The sequence below is a fragment of the Heterocephalus glaber genome, unplaced genomic scaffold, assembly GCF_053883595.1.
Source record: "Heterocephalus glaber isolate CG9 unplaced genomic scaffold, H.glaber_assembly_v1.0 deba00001504, whole genome shotgun sequence".
In the NCBI taxonomy this organism is placed as follows: domain Eukaryota; kingdom Metazoa; phylum Chordata; class Mammalia; order Rodentia; family Bathyergidae; genus Heterocephalus; species Heterocephalus glaber.
The window spans coordinates 2,465,937-2,489,192 of record NW_028258324.1 but is presented as its reverse complement, the minus strand read 5'-3'; the positions used below and the strand labels follow the sequence as shown (position 1 = coordinate 2,489,192).

Below are 23,256 nucleotides of genomic sequence, written 5' to 3'. Positions count from 1 at the left end.
CCCCTGCCTCAGCCTCTTGAGTGCTGGGATTGCAGGTGTGCACCACCATGCCTGGTTCCACCCACCATTTGGATTTCTGTGTTTTGACTACTTTTACTGGGGCTTGGAGTCCTTGCTAGGATAGCAAAGGAAAAGGACTATGCCTGCCCCTACCCCCTGGTCCCAGGCTGCAAAGTAGCGAAGAGAGTGTGAGGTGGTTGCCACTCAGTGCTAAGGGGATATTTATTTGTCAGATTTTCCCTCTCAGTCTACCTCCCAGGTGTGGCCAGGGATAGTCCATACAGCGTGGCTATCGCCAAGGTCAGGAAGGCCAGCAGCCCCAGAGGGGCCAGGAGCCCTTCCTGGGATGAGGTCCCAGGGACCCTTGGAGGAAGAGCCTTGGCTCTTCTATTCCTTTTGAGGCTGGGACTGCTGTTCCTGGCTGTGGCCAGAGTTGCCATGGCTGGGATAGCAGATGGCCTTGGGTTGGTCCCAGGAGGGGCTGTGACCCCATACATGGGTTTGACGGTGCTGAAGGGTCTGGCATGAGCATCTACCCACTGCAGCAGTGCCTGTGGTCTCCACTGGCAGATGCTGAGCAGGGAAAGGACGTCCCCCTCGGCTGTGTGCGAGTCCACTGGGGCCTGCCCGTACAGGCGGGTGTAGATACTGCCCAGGCTGTAGCTCCTCCTCGAGGCATGCTCAGAGGTACTGCTGTCTTGCTCCAGGGTCTTCAGGGCCGAGATGCTGTCCACACAGAAGGCACCATCCAGAGTACCTCTAAGTCCCAGCATAGTCAGCTCTGCCTGGAGCAAGGGGAAGTCATAACGATCACCGTTGTGTGCTATGAGGCACCAGGGCTGTGGCTGGCGCTGGAGGAAGGCTAGGAGCAGGTTGGCCAGGTTGTTGTCAAAATGCAGCCGCCCATGTGCTGTGAGTTCAGCTGTGCTCAGACCTGTGATCTTGCTGGCTGCAGGGTTACAGGCCTTCCCTGGAGCCACGCACAAGGAGAGCTTGTCTACCACACGGGGTGGCAGGGGTGCTGTGGGTGGTCGCTCTTCGGGGGTGGAGCTGTTCTCCAAGGCACATCTGTGAACGGCCAGTAGGCACAGCTCCGTGATCTTGGGCTGGGAGAAGGGCAGACCGGTGGCTTCCAGGTCCAAGAAGATGAGGGTCTGCATGGGACCGGGAGGCAGGGCCTGTGAGCCCATACTGGGGTAGGAAAGTGCTGCTGAACCTGGAGAGGAGCACGGGTTAGGGGTGGTTCACGTGGGAAGAACTACAGTGGGCAGAAACAGCAGGGGGGAGGGTAGCACCAGGGGAGTGGGCAGAAGCACCTCTCAGGCCTCTGCACAGTCAGGAGCTCCAGGGCCCACTTTCAAGGCAGGAAGCTGGAACGGGTGGGGTGGTTTCCTTAGTGGGCCAAACTTTGCTGTCCATGTGGGGCGGGTGCTCTTCTTCACATGGGTCTGGCCTTTCTAGTGCCCACCAGTGGGGGAAAGCCACGGTCTTCCTCCCCCTGCCCCACCCTCACTGGTGTGTACTTACACGGCAGACAGGCGGGCCGGTGGGCAGGCACGCAGGAAGGCAGGCAGGCAGGCAAGCAAGTGCTTGCGTGCACTATGCTCCCGGCTGCTGCTGGCAGCTGTGCCGGAAGTGAAACTTGGCCTGGGCCCGCCCACTGGCTGGCCTCGTGAGCAAGGCCTGCCCAGCTTGCTCATCTGTGGGCTTGGTTTATTGCTCTTGGTCAACACCTCTCCCTCCCAGGGAACCCTTAGGCATTGGTGAGAGCCACAGAGAACTAGTGCCTGGGTTGTCCTGGAGGAGCTCCAGGTCTCAAGTATTTCTGGGGGTCCAGCTATACTTCTGTGGCTAGTCTTTGGTCAACTTTCCTGGTTTAAGTGTGGGCTGAGGGCTGCCTCTCCCTGCCACACAGTGGTTTCTTCCAGGGCCCCAGCCCAAAGCCATGAGTCAAGACAATTCCAAAGGCAGGGCTGGGCTTCCCTGAAGGCAGATTAATTACCATGGGGACCAGCCAGGGAGGAGGTGGGGTGGGGGAGGGTACAGCCTCCCTGGATCCCCCTACAGGTCCATCCCTCCCAAGCCAAGCAGATGAGACCTGGAAACAAAGCTGGCATTTCCAAGCAGGCACTGCTAGTCATTGCTTTTATTTTATTTGTTTGTTTATTAATTCATTTAGTTTTTTTGAGACAAGGTCTTGCTTTGTAGTTCCGGCTGGCCTTGAGCTAGCTCATGGTAATCCTCCTGCCTCAGTCTCCTAAGTGCTGGGATTACAGGCATGTCCCACAAGGCTTGGTCCCTATTTTTAATCAGTGGGTGAGGTGAGGAAAGCAAAGGTGCTGGTGCCACCATGTGGCTGGGTGTGAAGGGCCTCAGCCACAGTCCATCTCAGCATCATCCGCGTCAGTCTCCATGCCACAGAGGTCATCCAGGGCTGCCTCTGGCCAGAAGGAAGAGGGTTTTGTTTGACAGCTGGAAAGCACAGGGTCTGGGCAGGTCCCACCTCTCCCCCCAGCCCTGGCAGTAATCAACCAGTCCCCTCCATGTCCTGGCCTTGCTCCCTCAGCTACTACCAGCAAAGTGACACAAAGGCCATTCAGATCTGGGTATTTTTGGAAAAACCATGGCTCAGCCAGGCCAACTCAACAGATACATGGCAGCTCAGTCTACTCAGAACAGCCAGAGAAGAAACAGCTCCCAGTAGCGGAAAAGGCTGTGGTGGCAGGAGGTGTAGGAGGCCTGCTATAAGGACAAGAGGAGGTAGGCCTGCTCTGCAGTTTTGGGGACAACCACCTAGGGGCTGGGGCAGGAGTGGCCTCCAGGGGGCTCACCTTCACAGTCCATGACATCAGGGAGCCCTCGAATCAGTGTGCTGACCCCAGGCATCACCTGGTCATACTGATGCAGGACTTCCACACAGTGCACAGTGAAGAGCTTGTCTTTCTGGGACAGGCTGTGCAGCAGCAGCACCGTGTCACGCAGACAGCGCATGGTCCGCTTCTGCCACTCAGTCCTTGGGGGCCCCCCTGCCCTCCGCACAGTCAGCCACTGTCGGTGCAACATCACCGTGAGAGCTCTGACCACCTGGGGAGAGGGCACAGACTGAGGGCTCCCTGTTTCCTGCGCCCTCACAGCGTCTAGAGGAGTAGGGTTTTGGGTGGGACGCAGGCTCCTTGCACAGGGCCCTTCCCCACTCACCTCCACGTTGCACTGGCAGTCAGAGCCAGTGACTGGGGAGGAAGAGCTCTGCACACCCAGCTTGGCTAGCAGCCACACTGCCTGGAAGGACAGATTCTGTTCATCACAAGGGCTTTCTCAGGGCTTTTCTACAGGAGCTCCACTGCTTCAGCAACAGCCCGAGTCAGGAGATAACAGTTATCAGGCAACTCTGCCAAGTTCTGTGACAATCTGGGGCTCACCTGTATTGAATCTGTGTGGGAGCCTCCAAAGTTTACTTGTAGCTGCTTCGAAAACTTTTTTCAGTATCAGGAATTGAACCCAAGGCCTTCACACTGAGCTATATCTCCTTTCCATTTTTTAGAGAGGGTCTCATTAGTTTGGTAAATTGCCCAAGCTGAGCCAAACTTGTAATCCTTCTGCTTCAACCTCACAAAATTGTTATAAAAAATGAATTGCAGGGCCAGGGATTTAGCTCAGTGGTTCCGCCGCCTGCCTCGAAAGCACAAGGTCCCCAGTTTGATCCCCAGTACCAAAAAAAAAAAAAAAAAAAGCAACTGGGTATGGTGGTGCACACCTATAATCCCAGCACTTAGGAGGCTGAGGCAGAAGGATTGCTGCGAGTTCGAGGCCAGCCTGGGCTACATGTCGAGATCTTGTCTCAAAAGATTTAAAAGAAAAAAAAAGCCCTACTTGTCAAAGAAAGGAGTAAAGTGAGCATGAGCTCTCAGGATGGGATGGGATAGTAAGTCTCCAGACTGGTCTCTCAGTTACCTCCTGTTCCAGCTGAAGCCACTGTGTCTCTGAGGTCCCCTTGTCAGGCCTTGAAGTGATGTACATGTACAGCAGCAGGAGGAGACAGCCTTCTGAAATGAACAACCCTCACTGAACTCAGGGTCCCCTTCCTGCCCAGAGCCTGGGCTCAGAGCTCCAGAACCCCTCAGGAATTTAACCCAGCTGCCCTGCCCACCACTCCCTCCTTCCCTCCCTTGGGAGACACAGGCAGATGCCCACCATGCCCTCATTTACCAGAGTGGGAACAGAACTGCGATGCCAGGATCTCGTGGTCCACCAGGAGAGAGAGCAGCTCAATAGTCAGCAGCACACAAGGCAGGGGTGTCTCTGGGCTGAGGCACCGTGGCAGCACTGGCAACACACACTGGAACCTGGAAGATGTGCCAGAGACATGACAGTCCCCAGAAGGAGACTCGCTTGGAAAGACCTGAGTAGCTGCTGGCCTGACCACTGCCTCCTTGCTATGAAGCTCCTTGTGAACGAGTGGGTACCAACCTTCACAGGACTGCTGTGCTTAGAGACGCCAGGTCTTTGCTTGGTGCTGTAGTGCCCAGTAAATGGGGCACTCCCTGTGCCTGGGAAGCCTGGCCTCCACACTCCAGGCTCTTCCCTGTGTTTGCTCCCATGGAGGGGGCAGATTATAATTCTGGTGTGACAGAAATATCCTTTGCTTACCACTGGGACTGGTCAGGGCTCTAGAAGTGACACAGGGACTTGGCTGTGGCTGAATCTCATGAGAACACTCAGAGCAAGATGATTTTCTGCTTTTCAGAAAACACTGGACTCTGTTGCCAGTGGGAGGAGGGGCCCACTGAGAGGTGTGCGTGGGTGAAGGGCTCTGAAATGCTCTCCCCCAGGTCCTGGGCAAGGGGATGGCTATGACCAAGAAGCCAAGTGCACTGAGTTCACGCAGTCCACATAACCTGCAGGACCATGAGGTTGAAAAGGGCTATCTATACCAGCCAGCTGCATGTGCCCATTTACACCTGGTGTCTCATAGTGCATAGGGTCGAGAAGAACCCTCAGTATATGACTAGAAGGCAGGAAACAGGCCTCACTATTGGTGGTAGATTCACTCTACAGCACATCCTGCAGGGACAGAACTGGGAAACTGGAATTTAACCTGCCCCACCCCCCCAGGTTCTAGGGATTGAACCCAGGGCTTTTGTGCTCAGCTATATCCCCAGCCATGGTCCTTTAAAAAAATGGTTTTTTTTCTTTTAAAGACAGGGTCTCACTAAGTTGGCCAGGCTAGGCTTGAACTTATGATCTTGCTTCAGCCTCTCAGAGTGCTGGGGTTATGGGGTCATAGGCGTGCATCAATGTACCCAGGTACCTGGTCTCCTTATTGGGGTGAAAGTGGCCTATATCTATTTTCATTATGGCCCCTATCTATTTTCATTAAGGCCGGTGAAAGTATGCAAGAAAAACCCAACTTTGTGCACAATACAGTGGATTCCCAAATTATTTTTTTTTATAGCATCAGAACCTTTTTATTTATTTATTTATTTTTGGTACCAGGGATTGGACTTGGGACCTTGTGCCTGCAACACAGGCAGCGGGACCACTGAGCTAAATCCCTGGACCAGAACCTTTTTTTTTTAAAAAAAGTAGGAAGATATTTATTGATAGGAAACCTCCTGAGGGGCTGGTGGGGTCCCCAGTGGGTAGCCAAAGACCCCACTTCCTTCTTTTTAAATGAATTGTATGCATAGGACCAGTATACAAAGTAGATAAACAATATTGACCTGGTTAAATTTAAGGATGAGATCTACTTGCTCAAAAACCCAGCCAATCCCAGAAGCCAAGGCCTATGATAAATACAGCAGAAAGACAAGAGTGAGCTGGCATGGTGGTGCATGCCTGTGATTCCAGATACTTAGGAGGTGGAGGCAAGGTTGTAAATTAGAAGCAAGATCCTGGCTCAAATAAAAAATTAAATGGGCATAGAGATGTGGCTTCGTGGCAGGGTGCTTTCAAATATAAGGCCCTAGACTCAATCCCTAGTACTAGAAAAAAATAAGAAAAACAAGGATGACTTGCTTTCAAGCCTGGATGGGCAAGGATGTGGAGCAGAAGAGACTGCAGGCTTTTTGACTACTAGTATTTTGAGCTCTGATGTCACCTCAGTACAATACAAGGTTTACTCAGTCAATACTGACCGAGTGCCCAGAGGGAGCTAGTGGGCTCTAGCATCACCATGAGTGTCACACAAGCTGGTGAATGGAAGGCACCCGGGTCTGGCCTGCAGCAGACACCCATTTAAATAGCTGTGTTCTCAATATGCCAGTGGAAAACTCAAGAAGAAAGGAGTAAGATTGTCTTTCGGAACTGGCAAGAACATAGTTCTGGGATTATTCATTTAACAAATATAAAGCTAGCAAGTAGCCTCACCATGCTTCCTTACCAGACTACAGTGCTATGTCCACATCTAAGCATAGCCTTTAGGATGAACCAGACCAGCCAGGAATTGTTCAGAGGAAAGAATCCAGAAATGAATTTAGGAAACAGGCATGCTGAGCTCAGACACGAGAAGACTTAGATATGCCCAGCAAGTGGCATCATTCCAACCTAGGAACTGAGCCTCAAAGGAGGCTGAGAGTGCCTGGAAGACTGCACGAGGAGTGGACCTGGTAGTGTTTATAATCCTTCCCCATCGGGTAGCTCTGGATTCCCAACTCAGGAATTTATAGCAATGTTTGTGAGCTAGGTTCACTGTACTACTCTAGCTGGAAGAGGAACAAGTGACCTCTGATACATGCTAGAGGTGGGCACAATGCCCACATGCAGAATCTAACAGTCAGGCTGTGGCTGCAGACAGCCTTACACCCCTGTGCCTTAGGGAATGCCTTATCCACGTCTTAGCTTCAAAGGCCTCTTGGTGCAGCCCTTGTCCTGGGACAGGACACTCTTCACAGTGGCTAGCAGCCTTTACATGTGTCTTTTTTTTTTTTTTTGGTACTGGGGATCGAACTCGGGTTCTTGCGCTTGCCGGGCAGGGAGTGGTACCACTGAGCTAAATCCCCGGCCCTACATGTGTGTCTTTTGATTACTGGCCATTCAAAGGCAGAATTAAACCAAATAAATCACTTCCTGGGTTCTCCCAACACCTGGGCCCACTTCCCATCACTTTAGAACTTGCTGGATCAAGCCTTTGAGGTAAATAGTGGAGCTACATAAGTCAAGACGTGAGCAAGGCTAGGCATGCTAGTGCATGCCTGTAGTCCTAGCACTCTGAGGAGACTGAGGCAGGAGGATTACCTTGAGTTCAAGGCCAGCCTGAGCTGTATGTTGAGACCTTGTCTCAAAAAAAACGAACAAAAAAAAAGATGTGAGAAAAGTGTAAGGGCTTTAAGAGGTAAAGGAAGACCCACAGAGAGCATGGATTCCATGCTGCTTTATACCTGGGCAAGAAATCAGAGGAAGCATTTTCAGCTAATTTCACCAAAACCTTGAGACACTGGCTCAGGACACTGGCTTGAAGGTGACCTCCTGCTGCGGAAGAGAAAGCCAACAGGTGAAGAAGCATCTTCAATAGTGGATGCTGTCCTTGGTCTTCCGCAGCCCCCATAGGGGCTGAGATTATTTCTCCACAAGTCTGTCTGTGAACCAGGCTCCCGTTTCCTTCCCCAGAAGAAGCATCTGCCTCCACTTCCGACAGTAATAGGCAGACCACTGCTCCGCTGTGGCATACCAGGTGCTGTAGAATGCTAAGTGAAGCCACAGAGAAGCCTTCCAGGTTGGAAATCAAGTCCTCAGGGTTGGCCTCCACCCCGGAGCCCACGCAGGAGGTATGTGTTGATGAGTCCCCAGATGCTCCACTCCTCTTAGCCACTGCTAACTCCTGCAAAGCCTGGCAGTGTAGGCCAATGAAGAACTGTATGAGGGGAAGGAGGTGCACGGCTCCAGGAAGCTGGCAGAGTGGGAAGGCCCTTCTGGGTCCCTCTGCTGGGTCTCCATCACATGAGCCTTCATTCCTGGCAATCAGATTCAGTCCAGTGAATGCCAGGTTCTGTGCTTCTCTCAGGGCTGAGGGGGAAAATGCCCCACTGTGAGAACCTGTGGTTCTGAGGCCTGAAATCACAGCCAAGATACTGGCAACAAACAAAATAAAAACAATAAGGTCAAAGGCCCCAAACTGCTTAATTTTCCAGTCTCCCTGCACATCCCACAGACCTCCCAGGCTGGGCAGGGACAGAAGGGGACTTGTTTCCTGGAAACTTCTTTCCAAATAAGGTTTCCAAGAGTCTCATGCTTACCTGCCAAGCCCCAGAGGCTGCAAGAGGTTGCCAGTAGGAGCCTCAGAACAACTGCTCAGGAGGTGGCAAAGACCTACGGCTGACCCTGAGATCAAAGGCTGCTTCAGCAGTAGGCTTATCAAAATGGAACCTATGGAAGACAAAGCAACTATAGAAGGTTCTGACATGAGAGAGCTTTTCTATAGCTTCAGGAGGAAAAGCTGAAGAGTCTTTAAATGCTAAGCTGCCACTAAGCCCTATTAAGATGCCTGTGGGTTCAGAAAACTCCGGGACATATCTGCTCTTGGCCCTTTTCATTTTTTCCCACTGGGCCTTGGTATATTACCTAGGCTGTCCTTGAACTCCAGGACTCAAGCAATCCTCTTATTTTAGCTCCCAAGTAGCTGAGACAACAGCTGCATGCCATTGAGCTTAGCTTGGCCCTTGCATTTTATAAAGTCTTATGCTTAAGCTTTTCAGCTGGGTGTGGTAACACATGCCTTTAATACTAGCACTTGGGAGACTGAGGCAGGAGGACTGTGAATTTGAGGCCAGTCTGGGCTACTTAGAGACTAGCAAGATCTTGTCTCAAAATAAAAAAAATTAAAAAGGGCCAGGGATGCAGCTCAGTATGAAGGCCCTAGGTTCAATCCCCAGTACCCGCTCTCACCCTGCCTCCCCATCTTCTGCTTGAGTCACAGACTCCTACTTGCCTGGACCCTCTCTGAAGGACTGCCTGGGGTGGGGGCTCTCAGAGTTCCAGGCAGTTTCCCAGGCAATCCTGCTGAGCACTGCAGAGGATAATGGGAGCCATGCAGGCTGAGGCAGGAAAAGCAGGGATTCTGGTACCTTCAGTGTTTGATTTCTGCATCCAGCTGTCAGTAAGACTTTTCTGTACCTCTTCTTGCTTTATAGGACTACTTCTCAGACTGTGGGTCTTATTATCTGAAATTAGATAAAATGTGAATCAAAAGCATAGACATATCATAAACTCTTACATGTAATGAGTTTAAAACAGAATCAAGCTGTTCTACTTCTTCAACCTTGGATCAACCAAAGCAGCTTTGCATATTTTGCTTTCTTCAAAATGAATTCACACAAAGAAAGAAAAAAGATTAGGCTGTTTGCCTCACTTCAAAATGAAGCAACAAGATGAATACAGTAACCACTAACATTTATACAGAGCTCAGTTTATATCAGATACTACTCCAAGATTTTACACACAGAAGCTGTTTGTTCCTCAGAGCAACCCTATGAGGAGGTGTTATCATTAGCTCTGTTTTACATTTAGGGAAACTGAGGGTCAGGGGTTAAGGACTTGCCCAGATCAGATAAGACAGTAAGTAGGTTTGGACTAATATCTAGGCCGTTGGGCTCTCATGTCTGTTTGTAACACTACCCTGCACTGTACCATCAACTGCTAGACACCAAAAATGTAAGTAGACCGTAGTTTCTGGAAAGTGGCAAGATCTGAAAAGGCTGATGGTGGGAAAAAAATTAACTATATCTGATTTACAAGATGAATTGGTGTAGCACAGTCTCAAAGAGAAAACTAGCAATGCTCCATAGTTTCCCTGTAGAAAGAACCAGCAATCCCAGTCTGTGCAGGCTCATGGCTAGACTACAACAGGAACATATGTTCCTGCCCACTTAGGGATGCTTCTGGTCTATGAATGCTGACAGATGGTTTCCAAATATGCCTGCAAGGACTGAGGGTGTAGCTTAGCAATAAAGCACATGCTCAGCATGTCCAAGGCCCTAGGTTCAATCCCCAGTACCATCAAATAAATAAATAACAAAAAACCAAACTATGCCCATACATTTTTCAACACATTTCCCTTCAAAATGTATTGTCTTGTTGCTGTTGAACAAGACCCAGATTCAATGAATTGTTTCTGATAAAGAAAATGTAACAGAAGTGATGGCATCAGTCTTCTTATTGTGGTACTGGGGATTGAACCCAGCAGTGCTTTACCACTGAGCTATGCCAGCCACGCCACCTCCCCTTTTGTTTAAATTTTGAGACAAAGTCTGACTGAGTTGTACAGGCTGACCTCAAATTTCCAATTATCCTGCCTCAGTCTTCCCAGTAGCTGGGATTATGTGTGTGCCACTGCACCAAGCTGGTACATGTCTTCTGAGGTTAGGCCATAAAAATAGCTCCTGGGTGCCTCTGAGTTTGCTGGCAATAAGAGAAGCCATCTACCATGTTGTAAGGACACCTAGTATCCCTATTGAGAAGCCCATCTGGAAATGAATGTTTTCAGCCATGTGAATGAACCAGATCTTCCAGCCTCAACAAAGTTTAAGCGACTCTAGTCCCCGAAGAGGTAATCTGTTTTCACTGTGTCCCCTTGGAACTGCAGACTCCCCCAGAATTGGGAGAAAAATAGTCATTTTTGTCTTAACCCAGTTTGGGTGGTCCGTTACAAGGGAATAGATGTTTTGTTTGTTTGTTTTTGTTTTGGTACCGCGGATCGAACTTGGGTCCTTGCACTTGCACAGCAGGCAGCGAAACCACTGAGCTAAATCCCCTGCCCGGTAATAGATGGTTAACAGACTGACTTACCCTCTCTGCCCAGCAGAGACTTGTATCCTGGCTCTGTCTGGCAGGGGTGGGGAAAGGACATGTTAGCACTAAAAGACTCCTTTGTAGGAAAAGATGTTTTTCCAAACTGTGAGGAACATGCTTCTGGTCTTATAACCACAGAAAGGTTTTTCCTAGGACTGAAAAAAGTTAACTATGAAAGCAAAGCCATGATTCTGCTAAAATCACTTAAAGTACTTGGTTATAAAACTTCAACAAATTTCAACTTTTTGTGTCTAGGTGTTTTGACTGGTGGTTTCATCTATTCTGCATGTGTCATACTCTGTACAAAATTCAAGGCATTTCAATATGAATTACCAAATTTCCATATTCTCCTCTAGTCACCCTAAAACATTGGCCATAATTCCTTTACTATTTCCAATTCCACCAAAAAACTTGTTCAGTGTGAACAGCCTAATTTTTAATAGTCAGGGACTGAATCCAAAGACTTGTAATCAGAAAAAGGCTCTATTAGAAAGTGTGTTAAAGGGCTGGGGATTTAGCTCAGTGGCACCGAGCCTGCCTCGCAAGTGCAAGGTCCTGAGTTTGATCCCCAGTACCAAAAACAGAAAAAAGAAAAATAAAGTGTGTTAAAGCTGGGTGTGGTGGTGCATCCCTGTAATCCCAGCACTTGGGAGGCTGAGGCAGGATTGCTGTGAGTTCGAGGCCACCCTGGGCTACATAGTGAGCTCAAGGCCAGCCTGAACTGCATAGGGAGACCTTGTCTCAAAGAACCAAAAAAAAGTGTTAAAAACAGCAAGTTCCTCTCCATGTTTGAGAAGCAGTTTTAGCCCTCTGATCTGTTCCTTTACTGATGTATGAAGAGGTGAGGATGGATTCCCTTAGCTCTTGTCTCCCTGGAGTATGCAAAGCAAGGTGAGTTTAATTCTACAGCCTGCTAATTATGGGCAAAGGCAGAATGTTCGATATTAGAAAAATGCCCTGACACCATTCAGATTTCAAGGCTGATATTTATAGTACCAGACTGCTCTGACAGGCAGAAGATAGAAAACATACTATTTACAAGCTAAGCATATCTGGTAGAAAAAGGTCCCAGGGCAGCAATGGAGGAGAAATATTCCAAATATCTAGCTAGGACTATACTCATACTTGGAAATATACTCATATTTGGGGCAAAATCTGTTATGGTAAACAGATTTTTTTGGGGGGAGGGATGGAACCCAGGCCCTTGTGCATGCTACATAAGCAGTCTCCCACTGTGCTACATGCCAACCCTGTTATGTTAAACAAATCACTAGAAATGAAGACTGGCCCATCCCCCAAATTTGAAGAGCATCTTTTCAGGTTTTTTTGGTATGTATTTATTTATTTATTTATTGCAGTACTGGAGATTAAACTTAGGGCCTTTACACTGAGCTACATCTGCAGTCCTTTCTTTTTAAAATTTTTTTCAGTCCTTTCATATATATATATATATATATATATATACATATGTTTTTTTATTTTTGTTTTCCTTTTTGAGACAGAGTCTCACTAGGTAGTTCCAGCTGGCTGTGAACTTACTATGTAGCCCAGAACTTGAACTCATGGTGGTCCTCCTGGCTCAGCTTCCAGAGCGCTGGGATTACAGGCATGTGTCATCATGGCTGGCTCTAATTTTTTTGAGATAAGGTCTCACTAAGGCACTAAGTTGCTCAGGCTGGGCTCAAATTTGTGATCCTCTCGCCTCAGCCTCCCAGAGTACTGGGATTACAGACATGTACCACCACCCTGGGCTTGCTTTTTCTACTTTTGAGAAATTGTGTTTATAAAGTCTCATTCAAAGGAAGCACCTACAGAGTGAGGGCCTTTATGCTGTGACATCTCAAGCCATTCAGCCTCATCTAAACCACTGTTGAATCCTTCAGCAAAGAGGACCCCTGCCCAGGTGGCAGGGTGTAAATGGCCTCCATTCAGGACTAACCTGACAGGGTTACACACATTTCACTAAATGACATAAAACTAAAGTATCCCTCCAGCACCGTCCTTACCTTACATGGGAAATGGAGGGAGCAGCCAGTTTATTCACCCGTTCACTGCTCTGAAACTTTGTCCTTAATTCATTCATTTCTGCATCTTTAAACTGGAGCTCAGACTGCAATGATTGTACCTGGAAGGCAAAAGAAATGTATTTGCAGCGACATCATAATGTGCATAAAAATATCTCTGGACTTCAAAATCCCAAGCTAGTAAAGGGAAAACAATGAAAAACACATATAAAAGTCTGCTGTCATGTAAATGACCTAAAATATAAAATGTTAGCCTTCCTGAAAGACAATAGGGTACTCTAGAAAGACATTTGACTTTTAACTATTGTGAATGCAGTTGTGGGCCCACCATTTACTGAGCCTTTCTGAATTTGTAACACAGGTACTTGTCTTCATCACACGTCGGGTGTTTACGGAGGATGATGAGTATAAATTGTGCAGTACAGAGTTCTGCAAAGTGCCAAATCTCAATAGTAACTTTTTTTTCTGAGACAGGGTCTTGCTATGTAGTTCAGGCTGACCTTGAACTCACTATGTAGCCCAGGCTGGCCTCAAACTCATGGTGATCCTCCTGCCTCAGCCTCCTGAGCGATGGGATTACAGGTGTACACCACCATGCCTGACCATTTTTTCTTTTTTTGAGGGTCTCAGCATATTGCCCAGGCTGATCTTGAACTTGTGATCCTCCTGTCTTAGCCTCCTGAGTAGCTGGGATTATAGGCATGTACTAAGATGCCTGGCTGTTGATCTTTTAATAAATGTAATAATACACATTTCTAGGTCTTTTTGAAAGTTTAGGCAGAGTACTTCACAGTTTTTACCAAAGCCCTGTGCATATATATATTTATAGGAAGACCTGCTGCTTGGCCCCCTAGGCTCTGCAGCCATCATTTTCTACACACAGCCTGTACCAGGCACAACACCAGTAGCAGTAAATGCAGGAAGGTTTGGGCCTCCTATCCACCTTTCTGGTTATTTGCTGGGATAGTCAGAAGTAAGTCATGAAGCTTCAGTCATTATCCTGACGTTACCACTGAAGTCTGGATTCAAACTCTGGTTTGCATAACTGCAAATCCCTTGTTCATCATTCTTTCATTTATTCATTTGTTTTTTGAGACAGGGTCTGACTATGTAGTGCAGGGTGGCTTTGAACTCGTGGAGATCCTCCTGCCTCAGCCTTCCCTTTTGAGGAAGGCTAAGGATTACAAGTGTGCCATGTCTGCTTTTATGTTGTCTTTTGAAACAGGGTGCTGCAATATAGTTCAGGTTGCCTCAAACTCACTAAATAGACCAGGCTGGCCTTGAACTTGTGATCCTCTTGCCTCAGGCCCCCCAGTCCTGAGATTATAGGTGTGGCCCACCATGCCCAGCTCTTCATCATTTATATGAAGTTAGTGCTGGGCACAGGTAAGTACATTGAGTATTTAAAGTTTGTTAAGTTTGGCTGGGGACTTAGTGCAGTGGAAGAGTGCTTGCCTAGCATGTGTGAGGCCCTGGCTTCAACCTCAAATCACACACACACACCCTTTCAGGAGGTAGTGAAGGAAAGTGATGGTAAATACTAGATACTTGCTCTTTTTCTTCTCAGAACAGCATTTTCTTTCCCTGAGAAACAATCATTTCCCTCTGAACATGTGATTCAAATGGGGGCTTTCATTGGACAGCAGCTGATCCAGGGACAGACTCAAGGTAGAACAATCAGTGCCTTCTGCAGATTTTTAAACTCGAAGTAGGGAGCCAAGTCCTACCTGTGCTTTGGAGTTATGAATATGAGGACGAGTCCAGGAGCTTCTGGAGAATACACCCTTTCCCATAGTGATAGAACTTGTCTATAGCATAAGGAATTAAAACGTGTCACAGTAAGGTCTAAGTCACTCAAGGCCCTAACATACTGCTGTCTTCCCAGACTTGGTTTTATACAAGTCATTGTACTTCCTTTTGGCCTAAGCTAGGTTGAGTTCTTCGTTTATCAGAAGAGCCTGAATTTAAGCCTGTTTCTAGAAATTATAAACTAGTGATTTATTCTTGCCAAGACTACCACAGTGATAGTGTTTCATCTCAGTCCTTTTCCAATCCATATGCAGACTCTGGAAGAAAAGTGTGGCAATTTACTAAGAGCAAAAGTATTTAACACAAACAGCTATGGAAAACTCCCTAGAAGATTTATAGGCAACACTTCGTCCTAGCTTCTAAAGGAAATCAGTAGCCAGGTGTGATGGTACATGCCTGTAATCCTAGCACCTGAGAGGCTGAAGCAGGAGGATCTCAAGTTTGAGCCAAGCACGGGCAACTTAGCAAGACCCTGTCTCAAAATGAAAAATGGCTTGGGGATGTAGCTTGGTGAGAAGGCTCTGAGCTCAATCCCCAGTACTGCAAAATAAATGAAAGAAGGAATTCAGTCAGTGAGCAGACAAAGTTGCTGTCATCATAGGCAAAACAATTACTCTGAGTCACCTTTCTGGAGAACTCTTTTTCTTTGTCACTGAGTGCTTGGGTTTTCTCTTGCTCAAGAAGGAAATGTGATCGTTTTTGTTCTTCCAGAATGGATTCTGACTGATGCAATGAGTCCCGCAAGATTTTAATTTCTCCATTCTTAATGAGGATTTCTTCTTCCATCACCTTCAGCTGTAAATCCCAAATTAAGTGATAGTCAGCAAGAACAGGTTAAGGATACACTTGTCACTCACACTTAGTGCATAGTAGTTACATAGACTAGGTTTCATTTCATACATGTGTATGATAAACTCTGATCGCTTCCCCTTTACCCCACTCCACAATCCCCTTCCTCTTCTCTAATAGTTTTCCTTCTACTTTCACATCACATATAGATTCTTTAGGGTCTAAAAGGCATCAACAATCCAGGTCACACTTCAGCGAACTGGAATTTCACATTTTGTTCCTGGTTTTCTTAGGGACCTGCATATGGTCATATTAAAGCTGCTAATAAATAGCAACTGTTATATTGTTCTTCATATAAAGATATATGCTGTAAATTCATGTCAGTGCTTTAAGAGTTTGTATTTCCTTTGGATCCGGTACAGTGTTTCTTTTCTTGCCTTACTGTTAGGAATCTTACATTGTTTCTTTGTCTAAATATTTTGGCTTTCTTTCCCCAACCTTCTCTCATTTCATAGGAACAAAATTGAGATGTTTGTTTTTAAAATTTATATATTTTATTTTATAATGCTTCCAAACACGTAAGTGAATGAAATAGTTATAAAAAAACACAAGTTGGTGTGGAAGTGTAGCTCAGTGGTAGAGCACGTGCTTAGCATACACAAGGCCCTGGGTTTGATCCTCAGCATCAAAAACAGCAGGGCCGGGGATTTAGCTCAGTGGTTCTGCCTCCTGCCTCGAAAGTGCAAGGTCCCGAGTTTGCTCTCTGGTACCAAACAAACAAAAAACCAAACAGCAGCAGGCCAGGGATTTAGCTTAGTGGTGCTGCAGCCTGCCTTGCAAGCACAAGGTCTCGAGTTCCATCCCTAGTACCAAACAAACAGCAAAAGAAACCCCAGAAGTGAAGTTACTTACCTTTTCCTTAAGTTCTTTGTATTGTGTCTGAAGTACCTCTAGTTCAAAGTTATCTTTAACTGGAGCATTTTCTGTGTTCTTCCCTGCAGGACTTTTTGACATCCCATCTAATCTTCGGACCTTATGAACAGCTGTATAAAACAATTCCCAGGGGGTGGGGATTTAGCTCTGCTGCCACCTGCCTAGCAAGTGTAAGGTCCTGAGTTCGATCCCCAGTACCAAAAACAAACAAACACAAACAAACAAACAAAAAAAGAGCTAGCAGATGACTTTCTGGGATGAATAAAGCTAGGATACAATTAAATAAATTTCTAAAAAAACAAAAACAAAAATAAAAAATTCCCATATACATTTTAGGACCCAACATTTCCCCACTGTTGCCAGAAAATACAGAAATGAATCATGTGTGTGTGTGTGTGTGTGTGTGTGTGTGTGTGTGTGTTACCGTGGATCAAACCCAGGGCCCATTTATCACTGAGTTATATCCTCCAGCCCTTTTTATTTTTTAATTTGAGATAAGGTCTCACTAAGTTGCCCAGTCTGGCCTCGAACTTGTGATCCTCCTGCTTCATCTTCCTGAGTAGCTGAGATTACAGGTGTGTGGCACCAATTCCAGCAGAAAGCACTCTTGAAAGCAGAGAACAATCTAGTAAGCAGTATGTACTGGTATTTTCCAACCTAGGAACATGATGTAAACTCATAAATGATCCTTATGAAATCACAGATGCTACTACTCTCTCCTCACTCAATTTTAAGAGTCTCAAGGCTGAAAGAGCCAGGTGTGGTGGTACTCACCTGTAATCCCAGCACTCAGGAGGCTGAGGCAGGAGGATCTTAAGTTTGAGGCCAGACTGGGCTATATATTAAGTTCAAGGCCAGCCTAGACTACATAGTATGACCCTAGCTAAAAACAAAACACAAAATCACTAAAACTAAAATATAAAGGCTGAAAGGTACAGTGGATATCTCACTAGCCAGAACTATATCTATCATTCAACAATATTTACTGCACACCTACGATATACTAGCATGGTGTTAGTCTCTAAAGATATAAGTGTGAACAAAATGGAGACAGTCCTAAAACTCAGGAAGCTTACAGGACATTCAACAAATAATCACATGAATAAATATAAATACAACTGTGAGCAAGGCATGGTGGCACACACCTATAATCCCAGTACTCTGGGAGACTGAAGCAGGATTCCAAGTTTGAACCTAGCCTGGGGAATGTAGTGAGACTCTGTCTCAAATAAAAAGTTAAAAGGAGCTCTGGCACCTGCCTTGCAAGCACAAGGTCCCAAGTTCAATCCCCAGTACCCACCCCCCCCCAAAAAAGTAAAAAGGGCTGGTGATATAGCTCAGTGCAAAGGCCCTGGGGTCACTTTCCAGGATATGTGGGGGTAGATCACAACTACGATAAAAGCTGCCGAGGACAAATACAAGAATGCCTATAAAGGGCTGGGGATTTAGCTCAGTGGCACCTCACCTTCACAAGCACAAGGTCCTGAGTTTGATCCCCGGTACCAAAAAAAAAAAAAATGCCTATAAAAATGTGACCCACCCCAAGTGCAGTGATTGGAACGTTTCCCTAAGACCACTGACTGAGCTGGGAGCTGAAGGATACCCAGGGATGAACCAGATGAGTGGAGATAGGGTGGCAAGAACATTCAACATACAATAAAGAGCAATGTGTAGAGTTCCTGTATTATAAGGATGCAAGGGAAATTCAAGAAATGAAAGATTAGTATGGCTAGAACCCAGAGACAGAAAAAGGGTCAAGGGTCAGACCATGTTGCTAGGCCTTCAAGGCTATATTAAAGATTTGGTGTCTGAGCCAGGTGTGGTGGTACACACCTGTAATCCCAGTACTTGGGAGGCTGAGGCAGGAGGATCTCTGAGTTTGAAGCCAGCCTGGACTACATATATAGTGAGTTCAAGTCCAACCTGTATTACATAGTGAGACCCAGTTGCAAAACAACCAAAAAAAAAAAAAGAAAGAAAGAATTTGGTCTCTACACTAGAAGTAGTGATTAGTTATTTTACAGTGTTTTCAATATGAATGTTCATGTACGCTGTGTGAGATATGGTTGGATTTAAGTTCTGAAAAGATCACTCTGGCTGTAGTATGAAGTCCGAGTTGTAGGAAGACAAGACTAGAAAAGGTGAGCCAATTTAGCAGGCCCTTGTCCTGGGGTAGCACAGATCAGGATGTTGGTAGTAGAAGTGATATGAAAATGATGGATTCCAGAGATGGATCACGAAGGTAAAACTGATGATAAGATTTTAAAAAGAATTAGATATAGGGTCAAGGAAAGGGAAGGAGTCCCCTCGTGCTACTGGGTGGAGAGTGATGTAAATCAGTCATGGAGATCATCTGGTCATCAATGAGGATTTTCTAAATAGTATCTGCTTTGCCAGGCTCCATGCTCGAGATGCTATAGGACTGAGATTCCAGGTAATGATTTTGTTGCATTTAAGATGCCTTAACTGCCAAGTAGATTCAAGGTGACCTTTTTTTCTAGCAGCCCCATCAGATTTCACTCATTCTCTAACTAGAATGTTCAGTTCCATGAAAGAAACGTTTTTATATTTTGCTCATTGCTCTCTAGATCTGCTGCAGTTCCTAACCTTTGGGCACCTTGCTAGGTTATTAGTTGTATATATATTTTAAAAATCTCTCATCTTTTACCCCGTCAGCCCCTTCTTATTCTCACACTGCTCAAGGGGTACCAAGGACTGCATAAGATCTAAAGCCTTTCCCGTGCATGGTGATGGTAGCTGTGGTACAAGGATCTCTGCTTAGAACCAAGAGCCAAGCAGCCTAAACTTTTAAAACGTAAAGTAAAAAGTTAATTTGACTGTACATATTTCAAATCGGCTGTCTGATATTCCGGATAAATTTTTCCCCCCAATCAAAGGAGTTTTTGGTACACAACTGCCTCAGGGACACCGGGACACCGGGACATAGCTCGCTAGGTTCCGGAAACACTGCTCTCAGAGGGCCAGGGAGGTCTGCACCTCCTGCCTGGAGAGGGCCTGCAGCACTCACTGGACAGGTCCCGCGCCGCGGCCGGGCACTGGCTCAGGGCCTGGGACGCCAGGATGTCGAGCTCCTCCAGGTCGTCGGCAGTGAGTTCCCCGTGCGCATCGAACGGGTCCTCGGGATCCAGGGGGGCAGCCACGGGGAAGCCCCGGGCCCGCTTGCTCGGGGGGTGGCCGGGGCCAGGCGGCGGGCCAGGGTGGAGTGCCTGAGGCCGCCTCCTACTGCTCTGCGCGGTGGTCCCGGCCATGCCGCCCTTGGGCCCCAAAAGAGTCTGCACGAGGACCGAACAGGACCAACCACCCGCGCGCCGCTGCTCTCCTCAGCCACCGGGGCCCCGGGGCTGCGGGCCAATCAGTCTCCAGAGATAGGGCGCGGGGGAATGACGTACTCCGGAGCACGTCGCAGCTCTCGGCCCGCCCCTCCCCAAGCTTTCCAGTGTATGCAGTAGATCTGCGGCTGGCGCGAGTGGGTGGTGTATCTGCTTTTCTGAGCCTCTTCCCTGGCACCCTGGACTACGAAGCTGCGCAAGAGTAGTTCGCCCTGGCATTATCACTTGCGCGCTTGAACCGAGCAGGCAGCCTTCAGGAGTCGTGTTACTGTCTTCCCACCAAACCCACCTGTCACATACCTGGAGATTTCGTTTAGGCGGAAGGCCGGGAGAGCGGGACCGCGGGAGGTGTATGAAGCTGTTGTGAGCAGGCATCTTCCAGAATAATAAATGTTTCAAATGTATGCATATGTCTGAGGAGAGAGTGATCTGAGAACGTGTGTCTGTGTGGGAAGGGGTTAACATTCATTCACTCATCCCTCTGAGTGTGGGAGTTTTTTTGTCCCAAGCGCTGGAGGCTGGAGGCCAACGAGGCCTAGGAGGTCAAAGGAGGCCTCCTGGAAGTGGCCCCTGGATTGTCCAAAAGGTTGGAAATTAGCAAGAAAAAAAAAGGCTAGGAGGCTGGCACATGGGACTACTTTGACAAGAATTCAACACGTAGGGCCAGTCAGGAGTTATCTATGGCAAAGACAGAAGGTAGTTTCACAGAGGAACAGGAATTTGAGCTGGGCTGCAGTGCCTGCAGGATTTTACTGAGCAGCAGTGAGGTAGCAGCAGGAGAGGATTAACATTGCTGAGCAACAGGAGCAAGACTTTTCAACCTTGAATGCTCAGTATACAGCCTGTGACTGTCCCGTGAGTGTTAGAGCATTATACGAAAGGGAGATTAAATGAAAAAGAGATTGTTGTCAGGCCTAGAATTCCTAAGGAGTTTAGTGTTTCTTGGTTTTTTCGTTTTCTTTTTTTGAGACAAAGTCTTGCTATGTAGTTCAGGCTGGCTTTGAACTCACTGTATAGTACAGGGTGTCCTCACACTTGCAGCACTCCTGCCTCAGCCTCTCAAGTGCTAGGATTACAAGCATGTGCCACTATGCCTAGCTAGTTTAGTTTTTTTTTTTTGTACTGGGGATCAAACTCATGACCTTGTGCTTTCCAGGCAGGCATGCTGCCACTGAGCTAAATCCCAGGCCCTAGCTAGTTTAGTTTTTTAAAGCAACTGGTAGGTTCCCTAAGATAGCTGCTTGGACACTGAAAAATTTTTTCCTGGTACTGGGATTGAACCACCTAAGGTGTTTGTACTGAGTTACATCCCCTGCCCTAATTTTGAGACAGGTCTTGCTAAGTTGCCCAGGTTGGGCAGGCTCAAAAAAAATTTTTTTTTTTTTGACAGCGTCTCACTAGCCCAAACTGTCCTCAAATTCTGAGTGATCCTCCTGCCTCAGCCTCCCACTTATTGGGAGTACAAGCACATACCCCTGTACCTGGCCTGAATGTTTAAATTGTCTTAATTGCTGCAGGTCTCTGGGTCTGGAGACAGGCTTGTTCATTTGTCAACAGAAATTAGGGTCCACCAATCAGAAAAGAAGTAACTTCCTTCTAGGTTCAGTGTACTGTTATTAATACTCAGAAGGGTTGTTTTCATCAGTGCTGGTCTGGGTGCCCCGTAGGGAATGCTTAAACCCCAAAGAAGATGCTGCTGGCTGTACAACTTTCTGGAGAGGACCACAGCAAGCTGGTATAGGTTTTTGTTTTCTATTAATACCTGCTACACTGTAGTCATAAAACAGGTTTCAATCTATCAAAACCCTTTCTAGGTCGGGTGCAATGGCATGCCTATAAATACCAGCTACTCAAGTCTGAAGCAGGAGGATCATGAGTTTGAGATCAGCCTGGACAAACAAAAAAGCCCCAAACCAATTTCAGTCTTGATATAGCAGTCTCAAAATGATTCTAGATTTTTTTTTTTTTGACAGGGTCTAGCTGTGTAATTTAGGCTGGCTTTGAACTTGTGGTGATCCTCCTGCCTCAGCCTCCAGAGTGCTGGGATTACATGTGTTTGCCACCATGCCTGGCACTAGAGTCCTTTTTTTTTTTTTTGGTACCTGAGATCAAACTCGGGAGCTTGCGTTTGCAAGGCAGGCTCCGGAATCACTGAGCTAAATCCCCTGCCCTAGAGTCCTTTTTAAAAACACATTCTCGGCCCAGGGATTTAGCTCAGTGGTTCTGGCGCCTGCCTCGCAAGCGCAAGGTCCCGAGTTCGATCCCCAGCACAAAAAAAAAAACAACCCACATTCTCAGAGGAAATTTACCATTATTCCCATATTTGTACCAGGGCCAGGAGGGGAAATCAAAAGGCTTGTGCTTCTCATGTCAGTGTTTCAGTAAACACATATGGATGGGTTCTGTCCTCAAGTTTACACTGTGGTCAGAGGTGTCAGATGATAATCAAGTGTCAGGAGAAAAAACAAACCAAGGTGAGGTGATGGAATTAGTGATTAGAGGTCACTATTGTGATGGTTGAGTTCAGTTCTCTAAAGGGAGTGTCCAGTATCTAGGACTCTGACAGGCAGAAGAGTTGGTAAAAATACAGTGAAGCAGAAGCTTGCCTGAAACACTGGCTACTCTGGCTGGAGATAGACCAGTGAGCTGGATAGCAGAGATCAGAGGGAAAGGAGTGGTGTCTAAAGCCTATATGGCCTCATCGGTAATTTTAAGAACTTTGGCTTTTGTTCTAAGAAGTGACTGAAGAGTAAGTCAAGCAGAAAGTGACTTACGGCCTAGTAAATTAACTCTGGGTTTCAAGTGAAGATTAGATTGCAGCAAAGCAATGGTAAGGGAAAGAAAATAAATTTGGGGGTGATGACAATCATCTGGATAGATTATAGAATGGAGAGATAGTATTGGAAGGAATATGGTAAGGCCAGATTTTCTTTTGGTGGACTAAATGTGGGCTGTAAGATATAGGAAGCCTGGCTTCATGGCCCACACCTGTAATCCTAGCCCTTGGGAAGCTGAGGCAGGAGGGTCACTGTGAGTTTGAGGCTACCTTAGACTATGTAGCGTTCAAGGCCTGGACTACATAGCAAGACTCAAAAAGCCAGCAAGGACCTTTTCTGCAGCCCTAGTTGACATGCAGCCTTGAAGAGCATCTAGTTCTTAGATTCTGGCCTCTTCTCTCCCATTTCCCCCCTCCATAGTATGTATCATGTGTACCTATCACAACAGACAGGGTCCTTGACAAAAGGAGCTGTGTTCACGGGTACACACCTGTGTCTGCCCAAAGTGGACTCCTTATGTGAACAGGTGGTAACTCAATTGAACCATATTGCAAATTGAGTATTAGAACAGAAAGGATTTTTTTCTTCCTAAAGTACAAATTCTTCCACTAACCTCAGGTAAGGTATTCTGTTGAATATATAACCATACCAGAATAACTGTTTTTCAAATAAACTGGTTTAATGCCAGATGATAGGGAATTCAGGGTATAGAACAAAGATCAATGAGCAGACTATGTCAGAATTATAGGCTGGGTTTACTTTAAATTCACAGGTGAGGTAGGAAAGGCTGAA

The 23,256-nt window shown here is 46.9% G+C and overlaps 2 protein-coding genes across 3 annotated transcripts; both read right to left on the bottom strand.

Annotated features, from left to right (window-relative positions):
• Positions 1–100: 100 nt before the first annotated feature.
• On the bottom strand, positions 101–1,625 carry Trex1 (three prime repair exonuclease 1). Its single transcript, XM_004833941.4, has 2 exons — positions 1,528–1,625; positions 101–1,216 (listed from the first exon to the last, which is right to left on the bottom strand). Exon 2 carries the CDS (start codon positions 1,188–1,190, stop codon positions 249–251), a length of 942 nt encoding a protein of 313 aa, XP_004833998.1. The 5' UTR covers positions 1,191–1,216; positions 1,528–1,625; the 3' UTR covers positions 101–248.
• A 486-nt stretch (positions 1,626–2,111) lies between these two features.
• On the bottom strand, positions 2,112–19,718 carry Atrip (ATR interacting protein). 2 transcript variants are annotated; one of them, XM_004833942.3, is made up of 13 exons: positions 19,366–19,718; positions 16,317–16,447; positions 15,240–15,410; positions 12,789–12,907; positions 10,780–10,937; positions 9,060–9,155; positions 8,232–8,361; positions 7,377–8,066; positions 4,207–4,343; positions 3,952–4,043; positions 3,199–3,279; positions 2,832–3,084; positions 2,112–2,440 (listed from the first exon to the last, which is right to left on the bottom strand). In XM_004833942.3, exons 1-13 carry the CDS (start codon positions 19,604–19,606, stop codon positions 2,373–2,375), a joined length of 2,367 nt encoding a protein of 788 aa, XP_004833999.1. In that variant the 5' UTR covers positions 19,607–19,718; the 3' UTR covers positions 2,112–2,372. The 2 variants fall into 2 exon arrangements, with proteins under 2 accessions (XP_004833999.1, XP_087042150.1); XM_087186024.1 differs by having other exon boundaries at positions 19,335–19,453.
• Positions 19,719–23,256: the final 3,538 nt, after the last annotated feature.

What these genes read in the sequence shown, in the direction of transcription:
- Trex1 (XM_004833941.4), bottom strand. Translation starts at nt 1,190, where the DNA reads ATGGGCTCACAGGCCCTGCCTCCCGGTCCCATGCAGACCCTCATCTTC.
- Atrip (XM_004833942.3), bottom strand. Translation starts at nt 19,606, where the DNA reads ATGGCCGGGACCACCGCGCAGAGCAGTAGGAGGCGGCCTCAGGCACTC. An exon ending in ACAAAGAACTTAAGGAAAAG is followed by an intron (nt 15,411 to 16,316) that starts GTAAGTAACTTC and finishes TGGGATTTACAG; the next exon opens with CTGAAGGTGATGGAAGAAGA. An exon ending in CCCTCCATTTCCCATGTAAG is followed by an intron (nt 10,938 to 12,788) that starts GTAAGGACGGTG and finishes AACTTTTTTCAG; the next exon opens with TCCTAGGAAAAACCTTTCTG.